The sequence below is a fragment of the Podarcis melisellensis genome (genome assembly GCF_964234715.1).
Source record: "Podarcis melisellensis genome assembly, chromosome: 1".
NCBI lineage: Eukaryota > Metazoa > Chordata > Lepidosauria > Squamata > Lacertidae > Podarcis > Podarcis melisellensis.
The window spans coordinates 123,953,088-123,980,781 of NC_138528.1; the positions used below are offsets into that span (position 1 = coordinate 123,953,088).

Here is a 27,694-nt window from a genome sequence, read left to right on the forward strand (position 1 = left end):
TTTAAAAGTACAGTAATTCATGTTAAGTTAATTTCGTTTCTAACTGGAGAAAAGAAGGACCATCAGAGATGAGAGAGATAAAACCAGTACTCCCAGAGAAGTATTTTTAACTTTTAAGGCAAATGATCATGAAATTTAAAATTGCATTACGTGTTTTTGCAATAATACATCTGTGTGATTAAACCCAGCTCTTCAGAGATAAGACCATTACTAATGGACAACAGGATATTTATAAGCGCCAAATGACCACAAATATACTGTAAAGATAAAGCTGTACAAAAAGGGACAGATTCGGATAACATTACCTTGGCAACCCTTTTAAACAGGAAAAGCTGCCTTTGGAGGAGTAACCTGATACGGAAGATCGTATGTTGCGGGTAGGGGCTTCAAGAATTCCATGCCTGCTGTTTCCTTGTTCCAAATCTCTCCACCTCTGGACTTTGAGATACAGTACAGTCGCATCTTGGTTTTTGAACACCTTAGTTCTTGAACATTTTGGCTCCGAACGCTGCACATCCGGAAGTGAGTGTTCCAGTTTGCAAACCATTTTTGGAAGCCAAATGTCCTCTGCGGCTTCCATGGCTTCCGACTGAGTGCAGGAAGCTCCCGCAGCCAACTGGAAGCCGCGCCTTGGATTGCGAACGTTTTCGGAAGTCAAACAGGCTTCGGGAATGGATTACGTTCGAGAACCAAGGTACGACTGTACTGGCAAATGCACATTTGGACTCCCCTGCGGTTCAGGAGCCACCAGGTAGGTAATTTAGATTGGGAAATGGATTGTGTATACACACACCCCTCTGGGCGCTCCTATTCTCTGCGCAGCGAGAGGGTAGCTTTTCATGTTTAGAAGGGGCTGAAATAACATTAGGCCAGGGGTCCCCAAACTAAGGCCTGCGGGCTGGATAAGGCCCGAAGGACTCGTTTATCCGGCCTGCGACAACCCCCGCCGCCGCCCACTCTTACCGGCGCTGCGCTACGCGGCTGCCCACTTCCAGGTCGGAGGAGCACTGGAAATAGCTTGTGCGCATGCGCATGCATTATTTGTGCATGCACAAGCATTATTTCCTGTGCATATCCAGGTCAGAGGAGGCCCATGCACATGCGCACAAGCTATTTCCGGTGCTCCTCTGACCTGGAAGTGCGCCAGAAATCGTGTGTACGCAGGCGTATGGGCACGCACTCCCCCGCCCTCACTGCTGGAGACACCGGCCTGAGGCGCAGTAAGTTTGCTGACCCCTGCATTAGGCACATCTAACAAAGAACAGTTTCTTGTTCTTCACTGCTCACGCACCTTGGAAGCGTTATCAAATATTGTTCATCAAAGTTGCATCTACTCCACGTTCAGGAAGAAATCACAATACTTTTTTTAAAAAGTATTTTCTCGAATATATAAATGATGCAATTTGGGCAAATCCGTATGACTGTCCATTCTGCTCCATTTACCTTGCCAGTCATGTTGATGGGTGAAGGAGCCTACTCACTAGTGCCCCGCATAATACTGGTCATCATATTCTGAGATTTCACCAGGAACTCCCCACATACTTTAAAGTTATATATTTGCAGCCTGGATTGTGCAGGCTTTTCTATGCCAACTGTACCCTTTAAACTGATGTAAATGGCATTCCTTTCTGCCACCTTGCCTTGCTTCCTTTAATTAGTGCTCTGCAGGAGCAAAGCTTTGATGTTCATGCCCTAGTTAAAAATGTCATCATTTCAAATAGAGGGACAACCATGTGCGGGATGTACTCCCAAGATATACAGGTAGTATATTCAAGAGGACTGGAAGTATGAAAACAACAGCCCCATGTTCTTAGGGAAGCAGTCCTCTTCTATCATGAAGGCTGCAGCTGCCTCATTTTCCACTAGGAGATTAAATAATCTGAAGCACCCCTCTGAGAACTTTCTATGTAAACAGTATTCCTTTTACACTCGACAGCTCTGCTCGTGTTCTGTGTACAAAGCCATAGCTACTGAAATTAATGGCTAACATAAATCCTTGTTACCGCCGGAAAGTCAACAGTGCAACTGATTCTGAGACAGATGTTGCCTATATTCCAATCCTTAACCCATTTAACTTGGAAGTTATCTCCTATGGATCTCAAGAGCAATTTGCTTCCAAGAGCACAGCCTAAGGGTCACACACATTTCATGTTTAAGAGTACGCCCAATATAGTTTAAGTGTGTACGTCTAAAAGGGTTAAGTGTGAAAGTGACAAATACATATATCATACCAACAACAGAGGCGGAAAGCACTAGAAAAAACCCACAGCTGCAAATAAAAAAAAGTCTAGTTAAAATTCTAAAAGCAGAAAACAAGCAACCTGTGAAAACACGGAGTTTAAAATAATAACAATAACAATAATAATTTATTATTTGTATCCCGCTCATCTGACTGGGTTGCCCCAGCCACTCTAGGCGGCTTCCAGAATATATAAAAACACAGTAAAACATTAAACCTTAAAAAGCTTCCCTATACAGGGCTGCCTTCAGGTGTTTCCTAAATGTTTTATAAAATAATAATTATTGCTATTTATTGCCAGGGCAAATGAAATGTAACTGCTACTGTTGTTGTTTACCTAGCATCAATTTTTGTTTATTTTGTTTTATTTGCTAGATTTACATCCAATATTTCCTCCAAGGAGCTCAAGGTAAAACTTCATTTTGTCCTCAGAAAAATCCTAATGAGATAGGTTTGATAGATTTTGGTGACTGGCCCAAGGTCACCCAGTAAGTGGGGAATGAACTTGAGGTCACTTGTAGATGACCTGTTTATTGAGCACTCTATTCTGATTTGTTTGCAGAGAGATTAGATGACTTTGTATGCAGCAAATGTTATCCGGTACTTTCAAGTGCATTTGCCTGTCACATTCGTTATCATAAAAAGTCAAATTTTTGGATGCAGCCTTGTTGCACAAGAACTCCAAATCAACTTTAATTGTGCAACCTCAATTTGTCATACAGGTGGCTGTGGTTTGCCCAAAATAGCCTGTTGGGTCAAATTCCAAAGTCTGTAAGGTCTAGTTAGGCCCACCAGCCAGAGTTTTCTTATCACTGGTATAATGAATCATGCAATCATCTTATTTCCAAATATCACAACTCTCAATGTCTAAGACCAAAGCTACCTACTTTCTAAAGCAGGGTTCTGCAAAGCAAGTATTTATTACAAAGAAGTAAAGATTTCTGGGAAAAAAATAATTATTCAGCTTACAACTTAATGATAAAATTGCTGCTTAAAGAAAATGCTTTGGAAAATTGAGTAGGGAGGAGATATTCCTGTTGTAAAATGCTTGGAAACAAAGCGCTAAATAAAAAGAACCACTGACCTGAAGATCTCACATTCTTTGAAACAACTGGAAGCAGATCCTACTTGCTTGACAACACTTACTACATCATCCCCTGGGGTGGCTGTTTTCCAGCACAAAAGCTGGCAGCCAGGAGACATGGGGAAAGTGGGTTGATTAACTACCACCTGGGAAAGATTGGGATTACAATGATGCTACCCTGAAATTATGGTAGAGTTCACTAAGAAGTTTCCATTGCTAAATAACAATCAAGTCAAAGCCCATTAAGAACACTGTCTTGTACATGAATAGGATCATGCAGGAAAATATCTATTTTTAGCCTCGTATAAGAAATGCAAAACCTAGTGCTGTCAACAAGCAAAAAGCAACTCTCATGGGGGCGTTGATAAAGCACGTCAGCAGAAAACAAGGCTACAATAGGGCTCTACAAATCTAATAACAATTGACTTGGTTTTACAAATCTTTAAAAGAGACAATTTAAAATCCACTGCCAGAATCTGGCCTAGCCTAATTGGCCTCAGGCAAAAAATCAGTGTTGGGGACAGAGGGGCACGGGCAGGAGAGGCAGTGTAATCATTCCCTAGGGTCAAGACACTATCAGTCATCCATGTTCACCTCCCTATGTCAAAAACCACTAGATCTAAATCATCCATGGAATGGGGGGGCGGATATAAACATATTTAATATGGTCTGGTGGCTTCTGGATTATTATTGTAAAATTTAGTTTATTACAGTACAGGGACCAGCAAAGCCTTCTGCTTGTATGAAATGAGCTCTTCATTAGGATCTGTCTGCTTATGAATAATTCAAATAACATTGTCAGTTGTGGCCTTTTTTTGCCTAAAAGGAAGAAAAAATTGCACTTCAGAGAGATGCTAACTATAGTGTAAATGAAGACGGGGTGAAGAGATAACTCACTGTGGTTCTGGAATATTTCTGAAATGAAGAAAACAAACACATCCTAGTTTTTATCTCCGCAGTGAGCTGTGTTTTGCTCCACTGGAGTATCACTGCTAAAGGTGGATGTTTGGGTGCCACAGCCCTGCTCTGCCAGGAATGACAGAGCGAAATAATAAAAGAGTTTGTAAGTAATCTGCTTGTTTCAATACCACAGAGCTGGTTTCTATATAAGTCAATACAATCAAGTGTAAAGGTATGCACACTGGGCAAATAAACCCTGGTTTCACATCTACACTCAGGGGGTCTGAGTTGGCAGCAACTTGACCTTGTGGTCGCAATGGATAGCTCAATGATATATGGCAGCTGTGAAAAAGACAAATGCCATGCATGCTGGGCAGCATTAGGAAACAATTGAAAATAAAACTGCCAATGACATAATGCCATTATACAAATCTATGGTGCAGAGACATCACCTTGCCAACAAAGGTCCGTATAGTTAAAGCTATGGTTTTCCCAGTAGTGATGTATGGAGGTGAGAGCTGGACCATAAAGAAGGCTGATCGCCAAAGAATTGATGCTTTTGAATTGTGGTGCTGGAGGAGACTCTTGAGAGTCCCATGGACTGCAAGAAGATCAAACCTATCCATTCTTAAGGAAATCAGCCCTGAGTGCTCACTGGAAGGACAGATCCTGACAGATCCACCTCATGAGAAGAGAAGACTCCCTGGAAAAGACCCTGATGTTGGGAAAGACTGAGGACACAAGGAGAAGGGGACGACAGAGGACGAGATGGTTGGAAAGTGTTCTCAAAGCTACCAGCGTGAGTTTGACTAAACTGCGGGAGGCAGTGGAAGACAGGAGTGCCTGGCGTGCTCTGGTCCATGGGGTCACAAAGAGTCGGACATGACCAAACGACTAAACAACAACATGGTGCAGTTACACTTGGAATACTGTGGACCAGGGGTCAGCAAACTTTTCCAGCAGGGCCCACTGTCCATCAGACCTTGTGGGGGGGCCGGACTATATTTTGAAAAAAATAATGAACGAATTCCTGTGCCCCACAAATAAATCAGAGATGCATTTTAAATAAAAGCACACATTCTACTCATGTAAAAACACCAGGCAGGCCCTACAAATAACCCAGAGATGCATTTTAAATAAAAGGGCACATTCTACATCTGTAAAAACACGCTGATTCCAGGACCGTCCGCAGGCCGGATTTAGAAGGCGACTGGGGCGGATCTGGCCCCCAGGCCTTGGTTTGCCTACCCATACTGTGGACAGTTTGAGTCGCCTGACTTCAAAAAGGATATTGTATTTCTCGCTCTCTCATAACCCTAGAACTCAGGGACTTCCAATGAAGATGGATGCTGATAGGTTCAGGAAAGACAAAATAAAGCATTTCTTCACACTGCACGTTCTTTTTATCAGCAGAATTGTGTTCACAGGGTTAGAATGCAATCCTAATCATCTACAGTACATGGGCTTGGTGAGAGAGGGGAGAAACTTTTTTAAAAATTAAAAATAAAAATTAACTATTGGATATATTCTTTCTCTAAAATGGTTGTCCATAGAATAGCTTGTCCTGTACTCTCCATCTCTGCTTGCCTTTCGTTTAGAACTAGAAGCTGCCCATATACTTTCCTGGTTCAGAGAACTAGATAGCTCTTTTTGTCTTGCTTCAATTTTTCTAGTTCTATATTAAAGTTGAAAACATTAATTGTTGAACCAGGGACTAGTTTGCAATTTTTCTATTTATCCTACAGTTTCAAAATTCAGTCTTTCTATCTCGCAAACCTTTATCTTGCTCAGGGAACACTACAGAAAAGATACAACTGGCTGCCAATATGGGCGGAGGCATGGTTCTTTAAGCGATTCATGAAATAATGAGTCAGGACTGAACAACAAGATGCCTCCTGCAATGAGTGAATACATTTGTTATCTGTGGAGTCAACAGTTCCTGGTGCTCAGTAGAGATTACCTAAAATCTGACATCTCCCACACGGTGGAATGTGGCCAGATCATTCAATGTATTAATCTTATTAGCTAAACTGGATTTAAGTCTGAATAAGAAGATACCCCCACATTCATTCGCACCCTCAAATAGGGATGGGAGGGAGAGAGTCTAGTTTGGTTTACATTTTAATGGAATCTTCATTAGTCAAACATCACAGAACAATACAGAAACCGAAATGCAATTGCTTTTGGAATTGAAACTTCCCTGAATGTTGTGATGTAGTTCTCCAGCCAAAAATGTGTAATAGCATGCAAATAGGCATTATATTAGGGAAAACGGCTTGCAAAAATGTATATTTTGCAAAATTGCATACAAGTGTATGTACATTAGGATAAATGTGGATTCAAATGCTGAATTTTCATGGAGACGGTTATTTTAGGGAGGGGGTGTTAGCTGCAAACTGATGAGGAAATTGGTGAAGATTGGAAAAAATTAAAAACCAAAATTGGCAGATTCATCCATCCCTATGTTCAGATCCCCTTTGTTGGCATTTCCACAAGACAGCCTACACACTTTATGTTCCCAACTCACTTCCAAATCTATCACTAGATTTCTGGAAATAAAATGCTACTTTGTTGTTGTTGTTTTTAAAAATCTTAATCAAATTATTTTAATATGCTCTGGCATTTATACAACACCGCCTTATGTTGAATGAAACCAAGTTGGCTTATACACCAACTGACAGCAGCTCTCACAAGCACAGATCTTTCCAAATCCTGCTCCCAGAGAACATTTCTAACTCAGAGACACCTAGAATTAAATATGATGCTCTGAATCTAGATTAGGTTACTCAAGATTTAATCTAACTGAAACCAATGGAACCATGAGACTAACTTAAGCCCTACTGGACTTTAATAGAGCGAAAGTACAACTAACTTACAGGACAATCCTAGTCATGTCAACTCAAAAGCAAGTCCCACTGGTTTTCAATTGGTCTTGTTGTTGTTTAGTCGTTTAGTCGTGTCCGACTCTTCGTGACCCTATGGACCAGGGCACGCCAGGCACTCCTGTCTTCCACTGCCTCCTGCAGTTTAGTCAAACTCATGTTCCTAGCTTTGAGAACACTGTTCAACCATCTCGTCCTCTGTCGTCCCCTTCTCCTTGTGCCCTCCATCTTTCCCAACATCAGGGTCTTTTCCAGGGAATCTTCTCTTCTCATGAGGTGGCCAAAGTATTGGAGTCTCAGCTTCAGGATCTGTCCTTCCAGTGAGCACTCAGGGCTGATTTCCCTCAGAATGGATACGTTTGATCTTCTTGCAGTCCATGGGACTCTCAAGAGTCTCCTCCAGCACCAGAATTCAAAAGCATCAATTCTTCGGCGATCAGCCTTCTTTATGGTCCAGCTCTCTCTTCCATACATCACTACTGGGAAAACCATGGCTTTAACTATACGGACCTTTGTTGGCAAGGTGATGTCTCTGCTTTTCAAGATGCTGTCTAGGTAAATGTGCATAGGGACAAAGCCTCTTTTTTTATCTTTTCTTCATGCAGAACATGCACTCTTTCGATGAGCAACAACAAGTCGCACTGTGCTAGTAGAAAACCTTATGCCAAAAGGACCATGACATAGTGCTACTTTGGATATAACCTGTAGTCATTTTAAGAACATAAGATTAGCCAGCTGGTTCAGTCCAATGGCCCATCTAGTCCAGCCTAAGGGAAGCTTGTTATGAGGACATGAACACAACAGCAATCTGCCTACCAGCAATCCCCAGCAACTGGAATAAATTCTGTCTCACAGAAAAGACAAATCTACTTTTGGCTGCCCCCTGAAGCCAAAGAAAAACCAAAGAACTCCACAGACTATAAAATGCTTACAACCAATCTTATTAAATTTTATTTGATGAAGGATTGCTTTAATCTCTTAATGTAATGAAATGCTCCTCTTCTTTATGATTGTCATACATCAGCATTTTCCTGCCATCATGTTAATATTCAATATTCTTTTCCTGTTAGATGTAAGCAGAAGTTTCAGACCTAGATTCTCTAGAGAAGGAAATGTGTCACTTTTGTACTTACCTTTAACACAGTGATATCCCATGCGAAGCTCTCAATGGCTTTGCTGAGCTTCCTTCCTTTCAAGCCTTCCTTTGTTCCCAGGTCATGAAGCTCTTCATGCAGTTCCATCCCTAACAATATATTTGGCACATGAACAAAGGACAAGACATTGAGGGAAATGCAGTTACATATTTAAACAACAACCCACATTTATGGGTCCACTGTGCCCCACGAGGATTTATATACACAGTATATGTACACCATCCTTCTCATGCCATCCAGATGTTTGGGGCTACAACTCTCATCAAACCCAGTCAGCAAAGTTGGCCAAAGTTCAGGGAAGATGTAATCCAAGACATTTTCCCCAGGCTGCGTGTCGAAACAGGGACGGTTATGCAATCCTTTGGAATTGCAATTTCCACTGTGTTCAATAGAGCTCTTAGCAGAGGAAGCGTGCAGCCTTGCATACTAGCGAAATATATAATTGTGGTGCTCATCTCGCTTTCAGGCTCAGGAAACCAGTGTTTGTCCACAGACAGCTTTCCAGGTCAGGTGGCCAGCATGACCAAACCGCTTCTGACACAACGGGACACCGTGACAGAAACCAGACCACAAGGAAACGCCGTTTACCTTCCTGCCGCAGCGGTTCCTATTTATCTACTTGCACTGGCATGCTTTTGAACTGCTAGGTAGGCAGGAGCTGGGACCGAGCAACAGGAGCTCACCCCATTTTGCGGATTCGAACCACCAACCTTCTGAGCGGCAAGCCAAGAGGCTCAGTGGTTTAGACCATGGTGCCACCCGCATCCCACATGGTCAAAGAGGTAGCAATGGAATAGTGGCAAAAACAACAAACAAACATAACCACGACAGGCATTGTTTCTCCAAGCCTCTTCTCAACTCCTCCTGAGAATATTCCAAAGGGAATTTCAGAAAGGATATCCTGGAGATGCTTACTGTTAACCATCAGAAGTAGCTTAACATTTAGTTCTGCTTCATACTCACTAAAGAATGCACCTCAAAGCAGTACCTGGGCCACTACCACATGGAAGAGGCAGGCTCCTTGGGGCAATTTAGGTGAGCACAGTGAGCGAAACCACACTCCCATACAATGATTATTGCAACAGGGGGCTGCCTCTGAAGATGGCTCGGAAACTGCAGCTGGTGCAGAATTCAGTGGCCAGGATGCTTGCCGGGGCAATATGGTTTGAGCATATAACACCAATCCATGACTGACTGCACTGGATGCCAGTTAGTTTCCGGATCCAATTCAAAGTGCTGCTTTTGACCTATAAAGCTTTAAATGGCTCAGGACATCAATACCTCAAGCACTGCCTCAACCCAGACTCTGCAAAAATCATCTGAGACCCTTCTTCATGTTCTCCTTCCACAAGAGGTGTGGAGGGTGGCAATACAAAAAAGGGTCTTTTCTGCGGTGCCCCCCTGTTTGTGGAATGCTCTTCCGAGGAAGGCTCGCTTGGTATAGTCATTATATATCTTTAGGCACCAGGCAAAAAACTTTCTCTAAAACGAAGCTTTTGGCCTTTATCTGTGGCCTTTTAGAAGTGGGTGGGAGGTTTTTAATGTAACCCCCCCTTTGGTTTTAATGTACCAAGTGGAGTTTTTTGCCTGCCTGTCTGCCACTTTGGGTTGCCTTGGGAAGATAAAGCGACTAACAAATTTATTAAGTAAATAAATAATCCAGCTGAGGGAGTTATGGCTGCCCATCAGTTCATATGTTACGTTCCTCATAAGAGGGCTGCACCTGTTGGACCACTCTGTATGAGGAAATTGGTCTCAGTCCAATGTGTACTCTTATAGACCCCCCGTTTGTTACCGTATTTTTTCTGTGTATAAGACGAGGTGGAGACTGACAGCCCCTACTGGGCATTTTATTGGTGGCTGTGGCAAGGGCTGGTGTTGATTGGATATCGCCGTGTGGCAATTGGGCTGATGACTGGCAGCTTCTGTCATCGAGGGGACAGACAATAGGTGGCTCTTGTGATGCATGTGAGTGTCAGAATAGGTCAGATGGGTGAGCGATTTTCTGCAAAAAAAAGCTCAACAACTCTGGGCAACCCCCCCCCCATTTTCTTAATTTGGAGTCTCCCCAAAAACAGGGGCATCTTATACACGGGGGCGTTTTATACACGGAAAAATACGGTATTTCCTCTGCCATAAGTTGAGCCATGTTGGATCAGACCAAAGGCCCACCTAGTCCAGCACTCTGCTCTCACAGAACAGCACCCTCCCCACCTGAGATTCCCAGCAACTGGTAGGCAAGGGTATGTTGCCATGGGCACGCTCCAGGTAGGGAATATGAGCATCTGTGAATAGGGCAACCAACTCTGGCTTGCATCCATAGGCCATGCAGTGTACAGTGGTACCTCAGGTTAAGTACTTAATTCGTTCCGGAGGTCCGTTCTTAACCTGAAGCTGTTCTTAACCTGAAGCACCACTTTAGATAATGGAGCCTCCCGCTGCTGCTGCCACACCACCGGAGCACAATTTCTGTTCTTATCCTGAAGCAAAGTTCTTAACCTGAAGCACTATTTCTGGGTTAGTGGAGTGTGTAACCTGAAGCGTATGCAACCTGAAGCGTATGTAACCCAAGGTACCACTGTATCTGGTAAAACAGAACACACTGGTGAAAAGGCACCAGAATTATCATGATGAAGATGTATAGCTCCAATTAGCTGTGCTGCCGGCAATTCCCCTGTGCACAGTAATGTGATTGTTCTTCTCAGAGAAAGACATGTTTATTTATTTATTTGTTTCTATGTTTTTGTACAAGTAGAGGACCTTGGACCTAGCTGCAAAGAATTAAATGCAGATAGGCTGTAGCAAAATAACACAATTACCTTAATTTGGCTGCGTCAGTGGAAAAAATATTGAATGCAGTTAAACCAATTCAAGCCTTAGTTATATGGTCTTCATCTCATTCAGTTGCTTTAGTAATATTAATCCAGTTACTAAATGGAATAAGCTCTGTTTAAACAAGCTTTTAACGAAGTAAGCAAGACTGTTACTGAGGTTTGTGCTGCTTTAACTAGATTATTTCTAAAATCAATTTAATTAAGCTGATGATACTTTCTAATTGAGGTAATCTCTAAAACAGATGACATGCGCACACAGACTCACAGAAGGAGTAAGGCTTTGGGTCATCTAGATACAATAGGCAGAACAAATCATTCACCACTTTGGTTTGGCAGTTGGCTCCCTACCCCCAAGTGAGAATCTTTGTTGTCAGATTCAAAAGCAGAGCTAAGAGATGCTCACAGAAAAAATTACTTAGCCTGCTTGGCTCATACTACAGTAACACCATGGTTTGCCGTATTTAAATACCAACATGGTTTCGAAAACTTATTTACCCAGTCCATGCTAAGGAAAACTCCTCCTGTCCTTAAGACTTCAGCAAATGCCTTCTGCAGTTGTAGAGGGAAGGTACTTTAGTCCCGCCCTGGGACCTTCAAGTGAAGAGTGGTCTATAAACATTTCAAATGAATGAATGAATGAATGAATGAATGAATGAATGAATAGTATTGCTTGTGACCTAAGGCATTGGCTGTGAGGCTGAGGGATTAGAGCAGCCATCCCCAAACTCGGCCCTCCAGCTGTTTTGGGACTACAGCTCTCATCATCCATAGCTAACAGGACCCCTGGTCAAGGATGATGGGAATTGTAGCCCCAAAACAGCTGGTGGGCCGAGTTTGGGGATGCCTGGATTAGAGAGCAATCCACAGAACCCTTTGGATTTTCCTCTATAACTCAGAACGCATGAAGTGAATGTGTACTACACTAGCTGTTAAACGCCAATCAGACTGTTATCCCACCCACCAAATTTACTATTCATTTATGAATCAGCTTTAACACATGTCTCAAGGCGATTTTCAGTCATAACATAAAAACGGAGAAAATTGTTTCAAAAACAATACAAACGCACACACACGCAAAAGAAAAACCTGAAAAGAGGTTTAGAAACAATGAAAATAAACACATTTTCTTCCAGCTGGAAAAATATCCAATTAAATTGGTTTTATTCTTATGATGCTCATATGTTTGAAATTTATGGATCACACAGCCGACCTTGTTCTATTTATTCTTCTTACAATCAATGATTTTGACAATGAAACTTTAAACGAATTGAATAAGGCGCTGTGATATGGATAATGATGTTTTAAGGCCGGAAGATGCTCTCTAGGATATGATACTTTGAGATTATAAGATGTTCTGTGGGCTACTATATATTATTGTGCACATGTTTCATTTTGGACTGCTGTTATTCTTGAAAACAACCATCAATACAAACTTCCTCAAGACAGATCATATAACCTACATTGTCTTGTGCTCTGCTTTGCTCCAGGGGCTTTGAGTCTGGAGCAAGAAGATAAACTTGTATGGGAGATGTAGGTTATGAGCTGCCCTGGGAAAGTTTGCACTGATGGCCATATTACGGCAGGGGTGGGGAACTGAATCCCGACAAAGAGCTGGATCCAGAACTGGCCCACCATGCGCAAGTGGAGCTTGTGCTTATGAAAAACCGCAGGCTGTTCATCTCAGCGTAATCGCAAGTCACCCCCTTCCAGAAAGAATATCATACGTCAAATATCACACGTCAGGATGTATGGAGTTTACTGGAAGTAATTTTGATGCTTTCTTTTTTAATGTAAATTTGCCCAGAACTTGTGGCATTAGTTAAAAGCCTTGCTTTGTAAACCCTCCCATTTGTAGACAAAGTGACAGCCACCATAACCATTTACCAATCCTAGGATGCCTGTCTGACAAAAGCAATCCCGCAGCCTGCCCACTTATTTTACGACTGTATTTTCTGCCATCATAAAAAGCTGTACCTTTCCGGACAATTAGTTCAATGCAAGGATAATGGATCAAACAGCCGTAGTTAAATGCTCCCGTCTCATTGATTTCAGTGAAAGAGACCTTAGTGCATGCTTGTAGGGAGGGCGGGGGCTTAAACGGCACAGCTTAAGTAGCTGCTTTTACACACTCGGATACTATTTCAGAGGTTTTTCCTCCTGTACAACACAGTAGTACTTGTGGCACTGCTGTTCTCCCGGCTTCGGAGAGCAGCCCATCACTGGCACTTCCCAGAGTGAGAAGGGGAGTGAGTGGGGAGGTGTGGATTGCTCAGAGCTGTCCAGTTGGGCAATGCCAAGAGTATCAGATTGGCTCAGCCATGCCGTGCCAGCACAGTCCTGAGCTCTCCGTGCCTTGGCAATTCCCCTCTACTAAATTCCAGTGATGTGACGTGTTCTGAAACAAGGAGAACAGTGCTGGTCCCCCACTACACCACCGCATGGGTCTCTAATGTTACCACAGGAGCCCTGGGGGTATGGGAGCACTCATGCCACCTTTCATCATGCGAAAAAACCTGCCCTGCCATTTTCCGAACGTTCCTTTTTAAACTCCTTTGGCATTTAATTTCTTGAATCCTCTGTGTCCCCTCTCAGTATTACAGACCATATCTGACCTGTTCAATGAGAGACGGGGAAGTGCTATGAATGGACAAATCCCATGGGCATTCTGGTTGGTCACTGTGAGAAGATGATGTTGGACTAGCTCCCCAATAACAGTCTCCCCTATTATTATTATTATTATTATTATTATTATTATTATTATTATTATTAGAATTTATATGGGCGCGGGTGGCGCTGTGGGTTAAACTGCAGACCCCAGGGCTTGCTGATCAGAAGGTCAGCGGTTTGAATCCCTGCAACGGGGTGAGCTCCCGTTGCTCGGTCCCAGCTCCTGCCAACCTAGCAGTTCGAAAGCATGAAGTGCAAGTAGATAGGACCGCTCCGGCGGGAAGGTAAACGGCCTTTCCATGCGCTGCTCTGGTTCGCCAGAAGCGGCTTAGTCATGCTGGCCACATGACCCGGAAGCTGTACACCGGCTCCCTCGGCCAATAAAGCGAGATGAGCGCCGCAACCCCAGAGTCGGCCACGACTGGACCTAATGGTCAGGGGTCCCTTTACCTTTACCACCCTGTACCTGGAGGTCTCAGAGTGGTTCACAGAAAAGATCAACATAAAAACAACAATATATATATAATCAAAATAAAAACAACAACCCAATAATACCCCCCCCCCAAAAAAGAGCAGCATTTTAAAAGGGTATAGGATGTCAATCAGATCAACCAAAGGCCTGGTTAAAAAGGAACGTATTTCCTGGCACCTAAAGGTGTATAATGAAGGTGCCAGGCAAACTTCCCTGGGGAGAGCATTCCGCAGACAGGCAGCCACTGCAGAGAAGGGCTGTTCTCGTGTTGCAACCCTCCAAACCTCCCGAGAAGGAGGCACACGAAGAAGGGCCTCGGAAGATGATCTCAGGGTCCAGGTAGGTTCATATGGGAAGAGGCAGTCCTTGAGGTATTGCGGTCCTGAGCCGTTTAAGGCTTTATAGGTCAAAACCAGCACTTTGAATTGGGTCCCCAAACTAATTGATAGCCAGTGCAGCTGGACCCTAATCTTTGGACTACAACTCCCACCAGTCCCCATCAGCACAACTCTGCTCGCACCTCCTGCAGCAAGGAGGGATATTGTATCCTTAATGGGCAAGAGCTAGAATGGAAAAATATTTGGGATGATTATTGCCAAGGAAGTCTCCTGAGTATATTTAAAACAGAAAGAAGGTTACCTGCTTTCTGGCACTGAACTATCTTGTCATAAACAGCATCTGACGTTTCTATAAGGAATCTGCTTTCTTGAATCATCTGTCAGGGAAAATAAAACAAGAAAAGTTGCTTTTACCGGCTTTGCCTCTCAGGCCAGAATCCCTATGTCGAAAAGCCCTTATTCATTCCCTCCTCTAAAACGCTCCCCATTTTGTAACAGAAAAAATGATAAGGGAGATTCAATGAACAGTTTGTGTCAATTAGGCATTATCTTGACAGACAGGGGGAAATGCAAGATACAATGTCAGGAGGAAATGAAGGCAGGAGACAGACAATTACAAGCTTAAGGACATCAATGCCTTGGGTACTTCCAAATGAGCAAAGCTGTCTCTCCAGTTGCAATCATGCACATACTTAACTTTGGAGTTGTTTCACTGAAATCAGCAGGACCTCCACGTGAACCTCCATGGTATTCAGCAATCAACTGTGTCTTATCTCATTCATGATGCTGCCAAATGTTTCATCCAACTGTTAGGTGACGCATTTGTGAGCATCAAGCGTAAGGTAAGAGTCTAGGGCCCACCATTTCCCATTCCCACACAATGGATGAGGAATAAGGGGAGAGCCGACATGATGCTGTTTCCACCCAGCTCTCATTTAAAAGAAGGGGCAACTGTGATTTTTATCACTCATAAGATCGGGAGTGCAGAGCCTCCAAAGAATTAATCATAAAAAATAAAAAAATCAAGCTTCACAGTACTTCATGGGGGAGGGGGAGTCATGCTACACTTTGTCTCCTTTTTAAATAATGATGCTGAATGGAAGCACCGGTACTGAGTTTGCACAGTGGGGAGGCACAAGGATCTCAAATAACCCTGAATACCAAAAAAACAAAACAAAAGTAACCCTTAAAGAATGTTTATTAAATTATGCAGCTATTGGGAGGGAGAGTGGAGAGTGCACTCCTTTAAACATCTAAAAGGTATCCCCAATTCTTGCTTAGTGACATTCCATGCAAACACAATCCAGCTGACATCAAAGCAAAAGCAATGTGCAATTGTGTGAAGTTTTACAACCAAAATCCCAACACTTTCGTAATGAGGAACTTTTACCCAGAGCAGGTTTTTGTGAAAGGTTTTTGTGTGGCACCCAAAAGTTGACTACATTTCTCTCTGTGTGTAGCTTATAGATATAGATATAGATATAGATTGCTAAAGAATTGATGCTTTTCAATTCTGGTGCTGGAGGAGACTCTTGAGAGTCCCATGGACTGCAAGAAGATCAACCCTATCCATTCTTAAGGAAATCAGCCCTGAGTGCTCACTGGAAGGACAGATCCTGAAGCTGAGACTCCAATACTTTGGCCACCTCATGAGAAGAGAAGACTCCCTGGAAAAGACCCTGATGTTGGGAAAGATGGAGGGCACAAGGAGAAGGGGACAACAGAGGACGAGATGGTTGGACAGTGTTCTCGAAGCTACCAGCATGAGCTTGACCAAACTGCAGGAGGCAGTGGAAGACAGGAGTGCCTGGCGTGCTCTGGGCCATGGGGTCACAAAGAGTCGGACACGACTAAACAACAACAATATACATCTCTCTCTCTCTCTCTCTCTCTCTCTCTCTCTCTCTCTCTCTCTCTCTTTTACAGGGTGGCATTCAGTGTCACACTAATTTGATGATTACATCACTGCAAGCATTTCTGCTTGCCAGACAAAACCATCTCCCTAGTACAGGGGGCAGAAGGAGTGGGGGGAAGCCCCATTAGGCTATCTTTCACTAGTGCACTGTGTTAGTTGAATCTGGCCCATATATTTTTTGATTGATAACTCCCACATACCCCTTGATGTGATTCTGTGATGTCGAAAGGTTTTTGTGACCCCCCCACCTCACCAATAATGTGTCCCTCTAAAAAATGCCATACCCAACTTTCACACTTTGACCCCCCAAAAGGTGGCCCTCACTTCAAAAAAGATTTGCCGCACCTGCACTAGACCATTTAATCCAATGGTCTGTGGGCAAGACTGTATGTGGGATTATTAAATAAAAACAAAGATCAGTTTACAGTTCAAGCATTTTGACTTAAGGTGACTTAAGGTGTTCTAAAGGCGGCACATGGTGGGCATATAGTTGTCAAGAGAAAGAAAAATGAGAATCAGACAAATGCTCTTTGTCTGTTTATACGGGATAAAGCCAATAAAACAGGCAGTTAATTGTTAGAAAGATAATTACTAAGGGTCTCTGAGCAACTGCATCTGCTTTGTGTGAAATATCAGAGCATTTCATGCACCACTGAACACGCACTGCCACGTAGACGAATTTCCTTCAAAAATGTATTCACATGACTACTTTACAAATACACACAAATCTCAATCACTCAGAAAGTGTATTGTAATGTATTTAATGAGAAATTACACACACACACACACTTGCAGTCTAATCCAATATGAGTTTTGCTCAGAAACAAAACCAATTTCTGTTGGTGTGGTTTACTTTCAAGCAAATACATCATTAGGCTACAGTTCTCTACGTGTTATTTGCAAGTCAGTCGACCCCACTGAACAATATAGGGCTAACTTCTGACTAAACCTGCACTGAATCAAGCTGGGTCACTGATTTTAAAGGACACCTATTAAAAGATTTACACCCTAATCCAGGTATCAATACCATCATTTCCATATTCAGGTACACGTCTCTTAAATTCAGGAATCAGGATTATTGGGTTGTTCTTGTTTTTATTTTGATTATGTATTTTCTGTTTTTATATTGTGATTTTATCCTGTGAACCACCCTGAGATCTGTGGGTATAGGATGGTATACAAATAATAATAATAATAATAATAATAATAATAATAATAATAATAATAATAATTTATTATTTGTACCCCGCCCATCTGGCTGGGCTTCCCCAGCCACTCTGGGCGGCTTCCAACAAAGATTTAAAATACATTAAAAACTTCCCTAAACAGGACTGCCTTAAGATGTCTTCTGAATGTCAGGTAGTTGTTTATCTCTTTGAAATCTGATGGGAGGGCATTTCACAGGGCGGGCGCTACTACCGAGAAGGCCCTCTGCCTGGTTCCCTGTAGCTTTGCTTCTCGCAGTGAGGGAACCGCCAGAAGGCCCTCAGACCTGGACCTCAGTAATAATACCCACTAAAATCCTACCATATACTGGCTCAAGTTCCTAAGCCTAAGAACTACATAGCTAACCTCAAGAACCAGTGCGAGCCAGTGGCAAGTTGGGGGCTCCGCAAAACTGCTTGGCTGAGCAGCGTATGGCTGCCGTCACCTCAGCCAAGCAGTTTAAAGAAAAGGAGGGAGGAACAAGCTGTATCGGAGCCTGGCTGATGCAGCTAGATTCTCACTCTGTGCTGGCATGAGGGGCAGACTGCGATAGTGTTTTCACTCAGCGGTATATCCCTGGTGAAACCGCCGCAGCTCTGAGTCCCTCTGTCTCCAGCAGCCGGCTGCAGGAGCTGCAGGGAATCAGGAGCGGTAATGGTTTCATTAGCGATATACCACTGAGTGAAACCACCATCACGGTCTGCCCTTTATACCAGTCCTGGGCAATATATCAATATATCGCCCAGGCCTACTCCCCAGGGAGAGTCGCCTGTTGCCACCATTGAATATCTTTTTTAGAATCAGGCAAAAACATTTCTTTTCTACTAGGCCTTTCCCTTTTAATTATCCGTGGCCTCCTTCAGTGAGTGGGACCTTTTAGTCCTGCCTTTTGAAAAGATGAATGCATTTTAGATTTTCCTCTTTATTATTATTATTATTATTATCCTGGTTAAATTTATGTTTAATTGATTTATTGTTGTAAGTCACTTTGAGTTTGTTTTGTTAAAAAAGTGATTAATAAGTTTAATTAATTAATTAATTATGATATCTTCTCATATCTCCCTATCACACATCTATTGCCCCATTTGTGTACTAACATGGTCATCTGATGCTTCTAGCAACTGGGGGGGGGGGGAATACTTATTTCCAAGTGGAAAACATTGAATCCATTTTGTATCCTATAATAGATACCAATACAGACCAGTGGTTGTCAAGAGGCTCCTCTATCCTATTTGGGAAAGGTAGAAGATGCTACACAGAGAAAGGCATTGATCTTCTTAACAGGCTTGGTGCTGGTGTTTATTTTTATATGAACTCAATATCATCATCATCATTAGCAGTGGCAAAGTTTTTATCGGTGGTTGCAAGAACCAATGATCCCTATATTCTGAACAAAATGCTTGTTTAACCTGGAGGTAGGCTGTATGAATTGTGTATTGCTTTGTAATGAATTGTTGGGTCTCTGGACTGTAATAAAGATTGATGATGATATAAACTCAATATAAACAAACAAACAAACAAATAAAGTTGAGTTTGGGGAAATACAAGCCATAAGCCAATATGAAAGTCTATGAGAAACAGAGTTGGCTCATGTTATTTCCAATATAAACCAGATAACAACAACCAAAAAAACCACACCATACCAGGTCGTATGCCGCTAGAACCTTCTTCTGCACATCTGTCAATGTCCCCAAAGGTTCTAGGTAGGGGAAGTTGTCTTTCATGCAGAGGGCCACTGAGGGAACATTGTCGCTGTTCATAAGGCGTGAGGACAAGGTCAAAATGCACTGCTTCAGATTGGTAATTGGTGGGAGTCCACAAAGCTCTTTAAGAGACACAATTGCATTCTGTTGAGGAAAATAAAAGCATCAGTTTATACTTACGGCAGGGAATCATTCCAATTTATTTTACAGAGCTAACTGTAACTGAAATGAGGAACACTGGACTCTTTAGAACAGCGATGGCCAACCTTTTTGGCCTGAGGATTGCACTAAAGGTTCACCACTTATTTGAGGACCGTATGCTAGTGGTGGGTGTGTCAGAAGCGGATTTAGAGTAGCACAACTGGTTCTCCCACACAGGCACCTAATCTACTGCCTCCGACCCAAAACTTAGTAACCACTTGCTTTGAGAAGGAAGCATGAGAGCTCTGACAGGGTCCTAGGGCACAGCTGTCAACTTACAGATTTGAAAATAAGGGATCAGCAGCCTCGAAAATAAGGGATCAGCAGCCAAAATAAGGGATTTTCCAGGCACAGGTATGTTCAGCTTCTGAGCTCCTCCGAGCCAAAGGCAGAAAGCCCAGCCAGCAGCCAAATGAAGCCTCAAGCGGTGGTTCCCACAGTGCAAAGGGGATAAAGCAAGGGAAACCACCGTCACCTCTCCGCTGGGAAGCGCTGAGCAAAGGCGAGTCCCCAGGCAACGCGGCCGATTTGATCGGCACAAGGCATGCAAGCTCCACCCCCCCAGTCGTTCTTAGACTCCTTATTGGGTGAGGAACGCAGCCAAGCAACACAGTTGGAGCCTTCCTCCTCCCTGGCCGGCAGGGAGGGAGGGAGAGGAGCTGCTTCCTTTGTAACCCGGGAAATTTAAGAGACATAATCAATAAGGGACAGCAGCAGGACACGGCGCTCGGATAAGGGACTTTCCCTCCAAATAAGGGACGGTTGACAGCTATGTCCTGGGGTCCACCCACCTCTTTCCCTCTTTCCCCAAGGGTAGTTAATGCTTGCCCAGTTTTGGGAAGGACACAAGGAGGGCTCAAGGAGCGTGCCAGAGCCTCATGCCTTCTTCCCAAAAACCAGCACCTCACTCACCCAGTTTTGGGAAGGTGGCACAAGGGCCGGGGGGGGCATCAAATTTTGTACATCACAGCAGCTTCATAAGCTTCCCATTGAAGTGTATTTCTGTAAATACATGAAGTGGTCCTTAGAGACAGGGCCGATGCCAGGTTTCAGGGGACCTGCTATGGTGTCCTAGTGAGCCGCCCCCCCCCCATTCACTGCTAAGTGGGGCAGCAACATGCTACCCAGCTTGCCAAAGGAATGCCAGGTGAGAAGCTGCCATCTTAATTTCCCCAAGAAGCCTCTCAGTCCGACATCAGAGCCCCAGAAGCATTCCAGGGAAATGAAGATCACAGCTACTGCAACTTAATCACTTGGTGCTTCTCTTTTGAATGCTGGAAACTTTTTAAAAAGGAAGCCACAAGCGGGAGCTGAGGGCCCTCTGAGAACCATGGGCTCCACCATTTCTGTAAACTTATCAGATGCTGATTTCAAGCCTGCTTAGGGATCTCGAGAAGATTTCAAGGCTTAATTTTCTTCAAGAACATGCAATAGACTGAGCTCTATTTTATTCTATTTTTATCAGCATTCAAGTTTGCTTTTTTTCTTAATGAACTGTTTCCTAAAATGTGTGCTCATATGCATGAGCCTTAAAATATTTCTCTTGTGTTTCCTTTTAAGACAAAAATAGAAAGGTATCTGCTTGATTTTCCTGAAATACTCAAAACTAGAGTCAGGGTGTATTTAACGTCTCACTGAATAGTAATGTGTGCCCGGTATTTTTAACCTATATTTTCAGGCTATAGTTAAAGGCAGAATACTTGTCAGCATTCAATAAAGGGCACAAGCTTCCATCGTGGCACAGCTGCATCCTCTGACTGACACATTGCATAAGGAGTCAGTTTACAAGTCATACCAGGAGACTACAGACACAACCGAAAACCAATTTTCCGTTTTAAGCAGGCATTAAGGAAACCTGGGGGACTCAGGTGGCGCTGTGGTCTAAACCACTGAGCCTCTTGGGCTTGCCGATCAGAAGGTTGGCAGTTCAAATCCCCGCAACAGGGTGAGCTCCTGTTGCTCGGTCCCTGCTCCTGCCACCCTAGCAGTTCGAAAGCACGTCAAAGTGCAAGTAGATAAATAGGTACTGCTCTGGCAGGAAGGTAAACGGCGTTTCCATGCACTGCTCTGGTTTTGGTGTTCCGTTGCGCCAGAAGCAGCTTAGTCATGCTGGCCACATGACCCAGAAAACTGTCTGCGGACAAATGACGGCTCCCTCGGCCTGCAAAGCGAGATGAGCGCCGCAACCCCAGAGTCGTCTGCGACTGGACTTAACTGTCAGAGGTCCTTTACCTTTTAAGGAAACCTGGGATATATACACCTTGGAATGCTAGCACCCAAGAAGCCTATAGGAGAAGCCATTTATTTCCTTCAGGGAACTCTTCCAGAAAGCTGGACATTATATATGCCCTATCAGTGCCTTTTCATGCACTGAGAAAGACAGCTCTGAAAAAGCACTGAAGAAAAGAGGTGCAACTCCCTCCCAGATCTAGCTCACCCCTACTGGGCATGGAGCCACAACACAAGCTTCCTGGAAGTGGGGTTGCTTCCACTTACCAGGAGAGAAAGAGGTGAGTTTCTCCAGCACTGCATCCACCTTGCCCCATAAGCAGCAGCACCCCACTCCCAGGAAGCAAGGGAATGAACAAGCCAATCAAACGTTCAACATTACAACAGTGGACTCTCTCCCAAGTACAAGGGAACTGAAGGATGCTGTGTGATGCAGTATGAGCCTTATAGCAACCTAATTTAAATTATTATCCATTACACATGTGTTTAGTCGCTGCCTAAACCTCTTTGGCTGCCACAAACCATTTTGTTGCTTATCAAGTTCAGCAGTAGCAGATTTGGAGAGAGTACAAAATTCCATTACAGACACTGCGTTGCTCCAAAGGCCACCTGAATCCCATCAATCCCAAATTATACAAATTGGCACTGAACCTGCATTCTGCTACATACCATTGTAATCCAAGTAGGACAGAAAATGAATGGAACATCTGTGTGTATGAAAGTAATTATAGTCTATAAAAGTGAAAGAGCAACTCTCCATCATTTGGCTATACTAACATTTCTCGTTTTGAGTAGGGCTTTTTTCTCTCTTTTTCTGTACAAGCATATTTACAAACCAGTTCCCAACAGGAATTTACAAAAACACCGCTTTTAGATATAATTAAATCAGCTGCTCTCTCCATCTTCTGACAGACGGCAAAGGGTGTTGTCATCTAAATGCATATTGCAACCTCATTCATTTTTGTGCTAGATGTAATTTGTCTTTAAGGTGTTTCAATAGCAAGATCTGTATTTTCTCACCACTTGCTTATACATTATGGTAAGGATAAAACTGTTTGCATGAACTGTAGACATGTACTTTCACTTGATTAAGAAAGTTCCATGTCTGCAATTCAACCCTTCTTCTTTAAAACATGTTGAAAACAAATATGCAGCGGCGGGGGGGGGGGGGGGACAGGACACCAAGTTTTATAGAACAAATGAATTAATCTTTTATGGGGAACTTTAAATCCTTTGTAGGACCTGCATCAATATACTTTATTTTTCCTGGTGGAAAATTTTAATTTATTGAAGACCATTCCTATTAACAGAAGAAAGTAGATGAAACAGACATTAAATGAAACAGACATTTAAACTCTGACTTGTAAGTTCTTTCAGTGCCAAATCTGGTGCACACAAGAATGCTGTTCTTAGTGTGCAGGGACTACAGTGGATTTTAGCATGTTTTTGGTACTGAGCTGCGTCATCAAGTCTGTGTAATACAGAGATATACATACAAAAATACACTGAGAGTATGCGGTCATGTATTAATTACTGCATACACATATGTATTTGTTTGAAATTGCATCTGGTTTCTTCAGTCCTTCTTTGGGGGGGGGAACAGTGAAGAGAAGGTCATAGGAATCTGGCATTTATGTGTACAGATGCATGGCCTGAGTCACAGCTGATGACAGTATGTGCAGTGGGGGCAGGCATGCAATCTGACTGCCTTGCCACCTCCAGAAGATCCCTCTTGAAGCAACCTTCCTCAATCTGCTATCCTACAGATGTTTCAGCTACAACTCCCTTCAACCTCAACAAGCATGGCCAACAATCAGGGATGGTGGGAGCTGTAGTAGACCAAAAGGCTGTTGAAGAGAAATCCAGAAGAACAAGGATAGCATGGTGGAAGTTGGGAACTTCAGGTTACAAGGGATGCAGAGGACATCCTAACATATGGTTCAGCTCATTGACACTTGAGAGGTAGGGTCTTGGGGACTGTTCATTCAACAACACCGAAAGAATACAATTTAAGTGAGCTACAACATTATTTACTAATGGGGTGTTGCATCATTTGCGATAAGATCCCCCCATTATGAAAATATCATTAGCAGTTCTTTTGACTTAAATAGTTGGTTAAATCAAGTTCTAAAACAAATGAAAAAAATGAAGTGGTACGTTTCATTACCTGCATATTTTCCCGCATGTCAGTTGCCTCTCTTAATGGATGTATCGCTGGTTTGAAGATGTCATCTACAATCTTAAGACTTGTGTTCCGCAGCATGGTATAGTCTCTTGTTTTCATCCCTATTCTTGCGGTCAGGCTGCGTTTATGGGCCTTCCCTCCACCGCTTCGGTTAGTTATTGCAATGTGCACAAAAAGCGTAACATGCTCCATAAGGTCTCCGACAAAGGAGCGTAAAGGTATGTGCCGATAGCCTGGCTGTATACATTCTAGGGGGATAGCGCATTGGCCTATGAACTCATCTCCAATGTAATCATCATCCAGCACAACAAAACGGATCATTGCAAGCTCTGGTAGGTTTATCTCAAACTCAAAGCTCTCGTCAAAAATGGGGTTATCACTGTTTTGCTGAACGGTTTTAGTTCTCTGTTCTGTACAGTCTGCAGGAATGCCATGGACTTCTAGGAACACATAAGGATCTATGACATCCCCCTTGGCGCAGGCTCCTTTTGGCTTGGGAAAGTTCTGCCCACTGATGATTTTGACATGCAGAACTTGAGGAGAGGCCCCTGGAACTATGCCCTTGGTATTCGCACTGAAATACGAAACTTCTTCTCGCATAACAGAAGGTCGAAGAACATAACCGCATCCTCCGTTCTGTAGAAACCAACCGGTATGTAAATCCATCATTGGTCCTGGCGTTTGATAATTCATGGCCACTATCTGGCAACCGCAGTTCCAATAATCCTGCGGATTTAAGTTACTGGAATCTATTCTCATGGCACTAGGGTATATTCGAGACAGAAATTTCTTATTGTAATTTACAAAGTTCTCCGGACACTCATTTGCAATTCTGCTAGCATCTGCTTCGCTAAAGGAACAGATTTCCCAGTAATTCTGACTTTTCATTGAGTGCTCAAAATCTTTGAATCTGACAGCTCTGCATACAGATACCAGGTCAGACAGCTCCTTGCATAACCAAGTCATCTTGGGCGTCTCCACAGACACTTCAGACATTCTTCGAGATATTTCAGCTTCTTCATCTTCATCACTGACTTCTCCCTCTAATAAATCCTCACCATCAGGCAGTTTCTTCCCTTTGATGATAATCTTCATTTTCAGTTTCTCTGGAGATGGAAGGTAGGCTTCTGACTGCGGTGGCATATCAGTATAGAGCCTGTTTTTAAAAATCTTCTTCATCTGTTCAACCATAACCTTCTGCTGCTGTATGGAGCAGTAGTTTCCCAAGCAAAGAATAAGAGGGTACTGTGATGAAACAAAGGCAAATTTGTTGATCACCTCAATGACACATTGAAAAGATAGAGGTGACGTCATGCTGTTACGATTGCAGATGATGGGCTCCTTATCTGGACCATCACACACATCCAGTTCGATACATCGACAGCTCATCTTCAGTGCCCTGACATAGCCATTAATATCAGCTGGCCCTCGCACCTGGTCTTCTATTAGGTAAGTATTGTGAGATGAATTGATATAGTAATGTGATAAAGGCTGGGTCATATCTTGGACAACATTTTTATGTGCAGGGTCAAAAATATCACATTCCGGGGACAGCAAATACTGAGTAAATCCATCAATTGCCAGAAAACCCTGCAACCGCCCTTCCTCCGAAAATTCATACCTTTGAATAATATCAAGACACATTTCTTCAGTTGCTTGTGCCACCCCTTGCTCAGCTTCTAAAAAAAGCATGAGGTCATTGACATCTAAGTATTCTTTGTTTTTAGATATTTGCACCAGCAAAAAATAAACTTCGGGTCTAGTGCAAAGCTCAATGTATGCTTCACAAAATTCCTCTTTTGTTACACGGGTCGTTAGCTTCTCTTTGCTTCTCTGGATTTCCTTAAATTTTAACCTGATCTTTGACTCCTTTAAGGCAGGGTTCAGCCGCTTTATTAATTCTACAGCTGTGTCTTCCAACATGATCCCATTACCATCGACATCTGCGGCTTCAAACACAGACTTTAGCCATGCAAAACGTGGAGTGTCCTGGCTACCTTCTATCAAATCCAGGCACTGTTTGGCCCGGGAAACCAGGTACCTCAAACCTGACACCCAAATGTTGGTCACGTCTGCTGAATTGGCAACGAGATCCAGTGACTCATAATTCTCCCCATGAATTATAGAGAAGGCACAGTCTTCGGAAATTTGATCTGCTAGCCCATTGTTTCTGAATGTTTCTGTGTTTTTCCCTAACCGGACCTCTTTCACAGCGGAAATTTCGAGTTTGGCCTTGTCAGGATCTTTCTTAGATGGTTCCCAGCGAAGCGCTTGTGAGTCAGTGTCCAGGGTAAAAAAACGATTATAAATACGGGAGTTTGGCCGGACTTTCTTCAGTTCACAACCAGCCTGCATGAAGCTGATGCAGTCGTTGGCGCTGCTTATTTTCTTTTCCGATGGCATGCTGCTGAAGGACACTGTTTTCTTGCGTCCACATTTTTGATTTGCAGGATCCTGCAACACAATTTAAAAAACAAAACACAATTAATGCCCTTCAGATCAAATGGTAGGTAGAGAAATGACATGTTAAGTATAATGGTCATTACCACACTCAACAAGTGACTGACTAAATAACATTCATCCATTAAACTGCACATGGGCTGGTATAAACTATTTTGCAAGAGGTGAATGACAAGATGATCCTTTACCACTCAACAGAAGCTAATATAGGATTGCCATACGTCCGAATTTTCCTGAATACAACTGGAATACTGCAGTCAGCAGCAGTGCCTGGGCAGAAATTGGGAAAATGTCCAGTAAAATCCAGATGTATGACAACCCATGTTGGCAGTGCCATTTTTGCCATATTTCCATAAAAATAGCTCAAAAACGGCATCTTTACCCAAAAAGCTCAACAACTTTGGGCAAAACTAAAACTAAAAGAAGCTCAACAACTTTGGCAGAAAAAAGAAAAGCTCAACAACTTTTCTGTCCAGATTCACTGTTTGAAATATGGCAACTCTAGTCTGGCACATGCTCCTACTTCAACACTGGCCATTGGACAGTGTTCTTCACCACACTTGAGGGCAGAGAACTGGTATGAGGGATGTGTGCAGAACACACACAGCCCAGCGCTTTTAACACCTTGATATTACTCTCCCTACACTCTTCACATTTTCTGCCTCAAGCAGCTACCTCACTCTGCCCCACAGGAGGGCCGGCTGTGGCATGGCTGCCATCAAGTACATAAAAAACAAAGAGTCTTGGGGCAATTTAAACACTAACAGATTTTTTTGTAGCATAACTATCATCACAACAGCAATCAAAGGGGCAGAGTTAAATAAAGGTGATCAAGACAAAAACCAACATTATCAAACCACTTTAATTCTGCTCTGCATCCTGAAGGATGAACAAAAGAAAACCACAAAATTATAACCCCTGTCTAAAAAGCTGGTTCACATTTGTTACATGACATATATATATATATATTCTCTTTTCTGTGGCCCAGCCACAATCTATTCTACACAAGTTTGTCCATACTAGTGCTTTTTTCGGGGGGGGGGGATGCAGGGGTATGCATACCCCTAAACATTTTGTGAATCTTTGTACTTTTGTTCATTTATTGTATTTATTTGTCCTATTTGAAGTATAAAATGGTGATTTTCTTTAGTCAACATGAGAGTACCCCTAAACATTTTTTTAGAGAAAAAAGCACTGGTCCATACCACTGCTGACCTACAACTCT

At 43.0% G+C, this 27,694-nt stretch overlaps 1 protein-coding gene across 2 annotated transcripts in view; it reads right to left on the bottom strand.

Annotated features, from left to right (window-relative positions):
- Positions 1–27,694, bottom strand: part of PLCL1 (phospholipase C like 1 (inactive)) — a 184,669-nt gene that overhangs the window by 14,053 nt on the left and 142,922 nt on the right. For both annotated transcript variants that reach the window (XM_081906701.1, XM_081906700.1), the window contains exons 2-5: positions 23,992–26,463; positions 19,335–19,538; positions 14,872–14,947; positions 8,239–8,348 (exon numbers count right to left, since the gene is read on the bottom strand). In XM_081906701.1, coding sequence (XP_081762827.1) covers positions 8,239–8,348; positions 14,872–14,947; positions 19,335–19,538; positions 23,992–26,463 — 2,862 coding nt within the window. The remainder of the gene's footprint in view (positions 1–8,238; positions 8,349–14,871; positions 14,948–19,334; positions 19,539–23,991; positions 26,464–27,694) is intronic.